This window comes from Piliocolobus tephrosceles, unplaced genomic scaffold (genome assembly GCF_002776525.5).
Source record: "Piliocolobus tephrosceles isolate RC106 unplaced genomic scaffold, ASM277652v3 unscaffolded_44883, whole genome shotgun sequence".
In the NCBI taxonomy this organism is placed as follows: Eukaryota; Metazoa; Chordata; class Mammalia; order Primates; family Cercopithecidae; genus Piliocolobus; species Piliocolobus tephrosceles.
In genome coordinates this window covers 1-9,496 of record NW_022329735.1, presented here as the reverse complement: position 1 = coordinate 9,496, position 9,496 = coordinate 1, and the positions used below count along the sequence as shown (strand labels likewise).

The 9,496-nt window shown below is 54.7% G+C and overlaps 2 protein-coding genes across 3 annotated transcripts in view; one reads left to right on the top strand and one right to left on the bottom strand.

Annotated features, from left to right (window-relative positions):
* LOC113224465 (metaxin-1) overlaps positions 1–2,577 on the bottom strand; it is a 10,128-nt gene extending 7,551 nt beyond the window's left edge. Inside the window, exons 1-3 of one of the 2 annotated variants that reach the window (XM_026453625.2) lie at positions 1,817–2,577; positions 735–804; positions 519–598 (exon numbers count right to left, since the gene is read on the bottom strand). In XM_026453625.2, the coding sequence (XP_026309410.1) occupies positions 519–598; positions 735–804; positions 1,817–2,347 (681 nt within the window). In that variant the 5' untranslated portion in view covers positions 2,348–2,577. The remainder of the gene's footprint in view (positions 1–518; positions 599–734; positions 805–1,816) is intronic. The other variant, XM_026453626.2, reaches the window with a different exon arrangement.
* Positions 2,577–9,413, top strand: LOC113224467 (thrombospondin-3-like). Its single transcript, XM_026453628.2, is given in 11 exon segments — positions 2,577–3,348; positions 4,729–4,935; positions 5,817–6,073; positions 6,176–6,278; positions 7,618–7,644; positions 7,852–7,934; positions 8,019–8,070; positions 8,189–8,289; positions 8,291–8,338; positions 8,752–8,892; positions 9,119–9,413. Coding segments are annotated over 11 exon segments (1,185 nt in total). The 5' UTR covers positions 2,577–3,269; the 3' UTR covers positions 9,206–9,413.
* Positions 9,414–9,496: the final 83 nt, after the last annotated feature.

Genomic DNA, 9,496 nt, shown 5'->3' with positions numbered 1-9,496 from the left:
AGTGCCAGCCCTGAGAGGTTATGTGGCCTGCCCAAGATCACATAGTCGATGGCAGAGTAAAGAGCAGAGCCTAGGCCTCCCCACTCCTCTAGTAATGCTCTTTCATCTTCTCCAACCTAGCTGTAAGTCTTGTCCATCCTGAGCCCCATATCTGGCCCAACCTAGTCCCTGGAAACAGGGAAGTGGCCCTTAGAAATCTCTCTCCAGTGCCACCATCAGAGGCCAACTGCTGTCTTCTACTCTCCTTCAGCCTGTGCTCCTCTCCCTCCCTACCTGACAGGCAGAAGGTACTGTGCCTCTGGATATCCCCACAGTGCCCTGAGCTTCATCTCCTGCCGACTGCTTTAATACATCACAGTGACACTGTGTGTGTGTGTCTCCTCCAGCAGACTATTGCTCCTTGATGCTCTGGGTCACCTACATCTAGCATGGCATATATCTGGTGCTCAATAAATGTGTATTGTACAGAATTGACTGAACTTCTCTTACTGGTAGCCCCCTCTATCCAAGTCACCTACCTCTTTTCGAAGGTGGGTGATGATCTTGTGTGGAACTGAGATGACCTCTCCATGACTGGTCCGAAGGGCAGGCAGAGTTCCTGATATTGAGAGAGAAGTACACCTACCAACCAGACCCTTAGCTGCCTAGTCATACATAGTTGCAACACATTCCTACCTATCTCCTGCTTTTCTCCTTGTACATACCCTTCCTTACCCCCAAGGGACACTGGGTACCTGAAGGGCTCCGCCAGGGGTTGCTGATCTTGTGTACCTTCAGTGGAGCACCAGTAAATCTGGCATAGGTCTGCAGGGAAGGAAGCAGAAGTCAGAAAGGCAGGGCCATGGCCCCCACAGCAGTATCAAGAAGAGAAATAACATTTATTGAATACCTTATGTGCCATTCCCTGTACTTAGTATCTTAGTCTTGAAAAAAAAGGGGGAGTCATTACCATTTATATTTGCAAATGGGCAACACAGGGCTCAGAGAGATTACAGACATGTCTGTGATTACAGGTCAGCCAGGAAAATCCTTTCCTCTTTCTCCTCCCTTGCCATCTACTTAGTGGACATCTATCCTCAGAAGCTTTTCCTAACTAGTATCCCTCTTCTTGGAAGCACTGACCATGCCTTTCTCTTTGGCAGTATCTATGATCTGTTCCTATTTTACTTATACGTGAATATTTTATTATATTTATTTGCTTACCTATCTGCCTTTCTGTAAACTCAAACGGAGGGAACATATTTTATTCATCTTTGCATGGCAATATTTAATATTTGGAAGAAATCTAATAGATGCTCTTTAAAGCAAGGAGTCAATGAATAAATCAAGCAAACGAGTCTGTCTGATTGCTAAGCTCTTTCTACAAAGCCTGGCTGTGAGTCGTTTGGTCCAACAAACAATAGGCTCAGTAAATGCTGTTAAGTGAGGAGGAAGAGGAAAAGGGGGTTGAGGAGAAGGCAGGAATTCCAAGCTAGAGTGGGTCCCTGAGAGAGTCCTGCCTAGTAAACCTGCGAATGGAGAAAAAACGCCCAAAGAGAAAGGATCTCCGCAAGGTCACACAGCCAGTGAGTGGATGAGCAAGGACTAGAACCCATCACCTGAACTCCCAACCAGGCTTCTTTTCATTGCTGCATTAAGCCTAGAAATCTACAGCATAGGGCATTGAGCCCATATCGGCCACGAACACTCTTTGACTGCCTCAGTTTCCCCCACTGCGCCCGTGCTGAATAGCCCTGGCAAAGTTTGGATGCCCGGCTAGTTCGGCCCCCTCCCCAGTCATCAGGGCACAACAGAGTGCGCCAGCGCCACCCCTCACCAGCACGGCAAGGCTGTCCAGGTCCACTGAGGGCAGCCCCCAGCCCCCTGACCAGCAGAACAGCTCCATGGGCGCCGCCATCTTGCCCGCCCTCTGTCCCGGAAACACTTCCTTGTGTGCTCCTGCCCTGCCCTGCACGGACCCGCCCCCTACCACCGCCCCTCCGGTAGTTGCGGTCAGGGGGCCCGGGGAGGTCCCCGGGGAGGCGAGGCTCCTTCTGGTCCGACTGGCAGCTGAACTGCGGGGGACTGGGCCGCGGGCCTCCGGGGAGGGCGGCCGCCGGCCCATCCAGAGGTGGCCCACGTAGCGGGACAGCGCTGGCGGCCCGGCGCGACTCAGCGAGTCACGGCGCCTCGGCTGAGTGAAGCCCGGAGCCCCTGAAGGCGCAGTAGGCTCAGGAGAGCGGGGTCTTGTGCGCCTGGGCCAGGTCTGAGGGCTCTTGCCAAACTGCACGTGGCCTGTACTGCTCCGGGGCCCCTTGGGGCTCGTCCCCGAGCGGGGACTGCGCGGGGGGGGTCCCCCGAGCAGCATGTTTTCCACAGCGCGTTATGTTTGGAGCGGGCCCTGCGCCGCCTGTCGCCATGGAAACAAAACAGGGGCGGTGGCGGCGTCCGGAGGCAAGGCCGGGCTGGGGCTTGGGTGGGGGAGGGGAAGAGCGGCTCGCAGGCTGTTGCTTAGGTAACGGGAACTCAGGCGCACCTCTGCTTCATCCGGGTCACGGCCCATCCGCTAGTACCCACAGTGTTCCACAGTCTGGTCCTTGGCTCCTCGCCTGTCCCCCTGGTCTTCTACGCCTGTCCCTGGTGTCCCTTTCCTCTTTCCTGGTTTCTTCACTCCGACCTCACCACTGCTTTAGATTCTCCCTTCAGTTCCCGTCAGACGCTTCCAGACTCCCAAGCTTTCCTAGGAATGAGGGAAAATGGAGAAACAGGCACGTACCAGGGGACCCTCCCCCTAATAAAGAGCACTTGCTCCGCCAGAACATCTAACTTCATGCCATGTGGGCATCCCTGGGCACTATAGCAAGCTAGTTTCGGCCACTCCCTTGGCATCCTTTCCTGCCAGCTGTGGAATAATGCCCACTGTCTAGCACTGCCCCTGCCAGGGGTGCTTGCCTCCCACAATCGTGGATTCCAGAAAACAGCATTCGGTAGTGCTGTGTGCGGAGACCCCCAACAATGTGATGACTGCGGAGAGGGAGGCACCTGGGGGAGGATCATTAGGGAGAGGTAGAAGGCAGGGAGGCCTCCAGGATTCTTTCCCAGTGCCCCTGGTTCCCAGAGCTGATGATGCCTCTAGGGTGATTGGCAGCTCTTTGTTTCAGCCCCCCCTCACCCGCCTGCTGGCCCCCCCTCCAACTCTGTCCCTCCGCCCCCCGGCTCCTGCTCTCTCCGCCTAGCCTTTTCCCCTCCCAGCTGCCTGCCTGCCAGGGGTAGTGAGCCGGCTGAAAGGCATGGAGACGCAGGAACTTCGGGGGGCCCTGGCTCTTCTCCTCCTTTGCTCTTTCGCATCTGCCAGTCAGGACCTGCAGGGTAAGCCTGTCTCCATCCTCTTAGATCACTCTGTGCGTCTTCCCCATTTTCCCTCAACCCAAGTAGCAGAGAGCATGTGGGTAAGGGGAGAGGGAAGAGTCCAGAAATTGAGCCAGAGGAAAACGTTAGACTGCCTAGGGTTGGTGAAATTATGGCCTGGTGGACAGGAGTGGGCACCACAGAGTAGTGGGGGAGTTGGAACGGGCCAGGGTCAGGCATGAGGCCAGGGCAGAGGACTCAGGAACTGGATGCCCAGGCTGCCTGGCTGGGGTGGTTCCTGAGCATCTGTAGGCACCCTAGGGTCCGAGAGAGCAGCCTGAAGGTGGGCATACTGTAGGTCCCTGGGCTTCATCCCTTTGGGCTCCTGGCTGCCCAAGGACAGGGCGGGGGTGGGGACCAAGAAGCCTGGGCTCTCCCGGAGGTCTGGTGGTGGGATGGGCCAATGGATGTGGGAGAGGTAGCTGGAGCAGATGACACAGGCATAGATTCTTTACTGGCTGGAGGGAAAACCACAGATTGGCCAGGACACAGGAGGCAGAGGAGCTGGGTCCTACATTCCCGTGGGAGATAGCCCAGATGGTGGGAGGGTCAGAGCCCTCGGTGGGCAACTGTTCTTATCCAGAGCGAGTGTGCTGTGCCCCTAGGATGGGAGGAGGGGAACTAGGGTGTGGAACGAGCCAAATCCAGGAGTGGAAAGAGAAACTGCCTCCCGTTTCTGCGTTGTGGGAACCAGGTGCCACTCCTGAGGGGGATCAGCACAGCATCTCCTTTGCGCCACCTGGTGGGGGCATCTCAAATGTGTGGGGTGCTGTTTCTGTGTTTCCAAGTGCGCCTCAAACCTGCAGGTTCCCAGAAGGTGGTAATAGGCAATAATGGGGAAAGGAAGGCACAGCGGCTCTGTCTTCTGAGAGCAACAAGAGTTGGGGTTTTGTTTTGTTTTGTTTTGTTTTTTTGAGACGGAGTTTCACTCTTGTTGCCTAGGCTGGAGTGCAGTGGCGTGATCTCGGCTCACTGCAACCTCTGCCTCCCAGGTTCAAGCGAGTCTCCTGCCTCAGCCTCCTGAGTAGCTGGGATTACAGGCGCCCGCCACCATGCCCGGCTAGTTTTTGTTGTTGTTGTTGTTTTTGTATTTTTAGTAGAGACGGGGTTTCACCATGTTGGTCAGGCTGGTCTCAAACTCCTGACCTTAGGCGATCCACCCGCCTCAGCCTCCCAAAGTGCTGGGATTACAGGTGCAAGCCACTGTGCCCAGCCAAGGGTTGAATTTTGAGGTGACTAACACTGCCTGGTGATGGGAGTAGGGGGTGATGTGGGCTCAGGGGTGAGCATACCTTAGCATTTGATCCCATTCTCTAACCTTGATAACCCCTGCCTGACCAGTCATTGACCTGCTGACGGTGGGCGAGTCTCGGCAGATGGTAGCTGTGGCGGAGAAGATCCGGACAGCCCTGCTCACTGCTGGGGACATCTACCTCTTGTCCACCTTCCGCCTGCCCCCCAAGCAGGGTGGTGTCCTCTTTGGCCTCTATTCTCGCCAAGACAACACGCGATGGCTGGAGGCCTCTGTTGTAGGCAAGATCAACAAAGGTGACTGGTGGGCATCTCCTTTCCTGCAATGGTGACCTCTTTTAAGCATTCTCCCTCATCCCTACTTCACAAGTGCTTCCTCATTCTCCTTGGCCTCCACTGGGTACCAAGGTCCCATCAGGCTGTGCCCAGACATCAGGGGCGCCTGGTATGGGGTGCTTACAAGGTGCTTTAAGAGGCCATGTACCAAACAATAGGGTGAGGCTTGAGTCCTGATATTTGTAGGGATGGGAGGTTGTACTTGGGGATGCTTGGAGGGAGGGTGAGGCATGTCTCTGTGCCTCAGCGGTGATATAGAAAGGTCTTTCAGATCCCTGGAACAGTTCAGTGGCCACAGAACCAGCTGTCACCATAGGAGAGGACAGAGTCATCTGATACCAATGAATACTAAGAAAGTATTTGTCTCTAAACCAATTATTTTTTCCAACAGAGTCTCGCTTTTTTACCTAGGCTGGAGTGCAGTGGTACAATCTCAGCTCACTGCAACCTCCACCTCCTGGGTTCAAGCGATTCTATCTCAGCCTCCTGAGTAGCTGGGACTACAGGTGCCCACCACCACGCCTGGCTAACTATTGTATTTTTAGTAGAAATAGGGTTTCACCATGTTGACCAGGCTGTTCTCGAACTCCTGACCTCAAGTGATCTGCCCACCTTGGCCTCCTAAAGTGCTGGGATTACAGGTGTGAGTCACTGTGCCTGGCCTCTAAACCAATTTCAGAAACATTTATTGTGTACCTATTACATACAAGGTGTTGACAGCTACATAGTAGAATTAGGGATGGGGGCCCTAAAGATGTGGTATCCAGCAGAGTTGATCCAAGGCTCAGCTGGGAGGCAGGGGGAAGGGGATAGCACCCATACTGATCTCCCCTCCTGGGCAGTACTGGTGCGATACCAGCGGGAGGATGGCAAAGTCCACGCCGTGAACCTACAGCAAGCAGGCCTGGCCGATGGTCGCACACACACAGTTCTCCTGCGACTCCGAGGTCCCTCCAGACCCAGCCCTGCTCTACATCTCTATGTGGACTGCAAACTGGGTGACCAACATGCAGGCCTCCCAGCACTGGCCCCCATTCCTCCAGCAGAGGTCGATGGGCTGGAGATTAGGACTGGACAGAAGGCATATTTGAGGATGCAGGTGAGCCGGGAGGAACCTCTGAGTTCTGTGGAAATAGAGTTTGCACCAGTTGGGGAAGGGGTTAGTAGACCTTCCCACCTTACTCTGCTGCTATCCCCCCAGGGCTTTGTGGAATCTATGAAAATTATTCTGGGTGGGTCCATGGCCCGGGTAGGAGCCCTGAGTGAGTGTCCATTCCAAGGGGACGAGTCCATCCACAGTGCAGGTAACACAGAGACTTGTTTGCTGACATTGGACCATGGGTCCTGTGGCCTTTGGTGACTCCTGTCTTCTTGACCTCTCTCTCCCTTAAAACCCATTCCTTTGGCTCACCTGTTCTTAGGGTTTCTAACCCTGTTATTCCAAATCTTTTACCTGACTCCACAATCTCCAATACAGCCATCCCAGAAAAAAAAGCGATCCAAGAGAGGAATTAGTTAATTGCTTGGTCTTGGCTGACCAAGAGATACTGGTCTCGAGTATTTTTCTTTGTTTCTTTTTTTTTGGAGATGGAGTCTTGTTCTGTGCCCAGGCTGGAGTGCAGTGGTGCAATCTGGGTCACTGCAATCTCCACCTCCTGGGTTCAAGTGATTCTCCTGCCTCAGCCTCCCAAGTAGCTGGGATTACAGGCGCCCAGCACCATACCCAGCTAATTTTTGTATTTTTAGTAGAGATGGGGTTTCACCACATTGGCCAGGCTGGTCTCGAACACCTAATCTCAAGTGATCCACCCACCTTGGCCTCTCAAAGTGCTGGGATTACAGGCGTGAGCCACTGTGCGCGAGCTGGTCTCGAGTCTTTTATAGTTCCCACTGGCGGCTGTCACCAGCAATTTCTTTGAGCATTGCCCATCTGCCTGCTCTCTCTGACAGGGATGTTCAGAAGCTCTCAACTAAATAAAACCTCCCCAGATATTTGAGGGAGAGCTCTTGAAGAAGGGAATGGGATGGCTGGGTGTGGTGGCTCACACCTGTATTCCCAGCACTTTGGGGGGCCGAGGTGGGCTGATCACTCAAGGTCAGGAGTTCAAGACCAGCCTGGCCCACATGGTGAAACCTCATATCTACTAAGAAATACAAAAAATTAGCTGGGCATGGTAGTGGGTACCTGTAGTCCAGTTACTTGGGAGGTGGAGGCAGGAGAGTCGCTTGAACCCGGGAGGTGGAGGTTGTGGTGAGCTGAGATCACGCCACTGCATTCTAGCCTGGGCAACAGAGCAAGACTCTGTCTCAAAAAAAAACAAAAACAAAAAAACAGAAGGGAATGGGATGTACTGGGGCCCTGGCCCTGCTTTGGGTCCATCCCTTCTGCCATTACTATGCCTAGGAACCAGGAGGATTTGGGTTTTGACTTCCTGTGAAGCAACTCCCTTAGAGGGCCTTTTGCCCTGTGGAAGAAGCTAGCACTGCTTGTCTGCCAGCTCTACCCTCCCAGTATCCAGCACCCCATCTTTATTCTGGGGCTCCAGCCCTGTCCCTATCCTCACCTTCCTTCTTCCTCCTCACCAGCCAGGCCTCTCTTCACTTCACCTCACCCCTCTGACTATGTTTTCTTCTCCTCTCCAGTGACCAATGCACTGCACTCCATTCTAGGTGAGTAGGCCACACTGAAGCGGAAGCAGGGATGGGGGAGGAGGCCCCAGGCTCTGGCAGCTGCCTGAAACTAAGTCCTCTTCAGTCCGGAGTGTAGTAGGTTTAAAGGCAGAGGTGGGCAGCCGTGGCATGTGCAGGCTTATTGCCCATGGAGGGCCCAGGACTGGTGCTCCAGTACTGAGCCCCACACACCCTGGGTCCTGACAGGGGAGCAGACCAAGGCGCTGGTCACCCAACTCACCCTCTTCAACCAGATCCTGGTGGAGCTGCGGGATGATATACGAGACCAGGTTTGGGTGGGCCGGTGAAGGGTGGCGCTGATTCTGGGGTGGGATGGCAGATGTCAATGCTGACGCCTCCCCATCCTTCTCCAGGTGAAGGAAATGTCCCTGATCCGAAACACCATAATGGAGTGTCAGGTGTGCGGTGAGTGGGAGAGCAGGGGAGGCTCCAGATGACAGTTCCCCACCCAATGGCTTTGGCTTTCCCTTCTCGTGGCTTAAATAGTGACCACCGGGTAGCTCTGACTGTGTCCACCCCTCAGGCTTCCATGAGCAGCGTTCCCACTGCAGCCCCAATCCCTGCTTCCGAGGCGTGGACTGCATGGAAGTGTACGAGTACCCAGGCTACCGCTGTGGGCCCTGCCCCCCCCGGCCTGCAGGGCAACGGCACCCACTGCAGTGATATCAATGAGGTGGGGGAGGGCAGAGCCCAGAAGGGTACAGAAAACTGGGGTGAGGATGTCAGGAGAAGCCCAAGAGGGTGGGATAAATGCTGGTCCAGAGGAGAGGAATTTGGAGTTTAGGAGAGGTCAGAGGCAAGAAGAGAAATGCAAGATGGGAGAGACAGAAGGCCTGGGGCAAAGACTGAAGGCCACACAGGGAAGGAGCTGGGGAAACTGCAGGGGAGGCTTGAGATGGAAACCAGGCGCATGGGGAGGGAGAGAGGGAACCCCGAGGGAAGCAGGGTGGGGACCAGGAGCACAGGGCGGTTGTGTGGGGAGAGCTGCACAAAGGGGAGACCTGGAGCAATGGTTCATGGATCACAGGCAGGGGCCTGAGTTTCCCAGAGGGTGGCCTGACCTCTGCCTTCTCATCTGGTCCCCAGTGTGCTCACGCTGACCCCTGTTTCCCGGGTTCCAGCTGCATCAACACCATGCCCGGCTTCCACTGTGAGGCCTGTCCTCGAGGGTACAAGGGCACACAGGTGTCTGGTGTGGGCATTGACTATGCCCGGGCCAGCAAACAGGTCAGACTGGGTAGTGTGTGTGGACAAGGGATCTTGGCCTTGTAGAGGCCAGGGGCTTCTGGGTTGGACATGGGACCCTTGTGATGAATGGGACATGGATGGCTTTGCATCGGCTTTGGGTCTGGGCTTAATGTTGATGTTCACAGATAAGGCCATACCAGTGTCCTCTGCAGTATCTGAGGAGACCCACCATAGGTCTGGTTCCACCCAAAGTCTGCCCCTTCAGGTCTGCAATGACATCGATGAATGCAACGACGGCAACAATGGTGGCTGTGACCCAAACTCCATCTGCACCAACACTGTGGTGAGCTGAATACCCTGAGTGTATTCTGGGGTGGTGGGAATGGTAAAACCCCAACCCTCGCCCCTTCTTACCTTCAAAGTTCCTGCTGCCTTTCCTCCTCCCTAGGATACTACACAGATTAGGTGTTCACATGGACTTGGTTTGGAATACTGGTTTGCCTCTTGCTAGCTCTTTGGCAGGTTATTTAACTTTTCTGAGCCTCAGCTTCCTCATCTGAAAACCAAGGCTGTTATCCACCCTGAAAGGCTGTCAGGAGAACCTAAAGGAGATACTGATGTGCCCGGCATAGCTGAGTGCCCA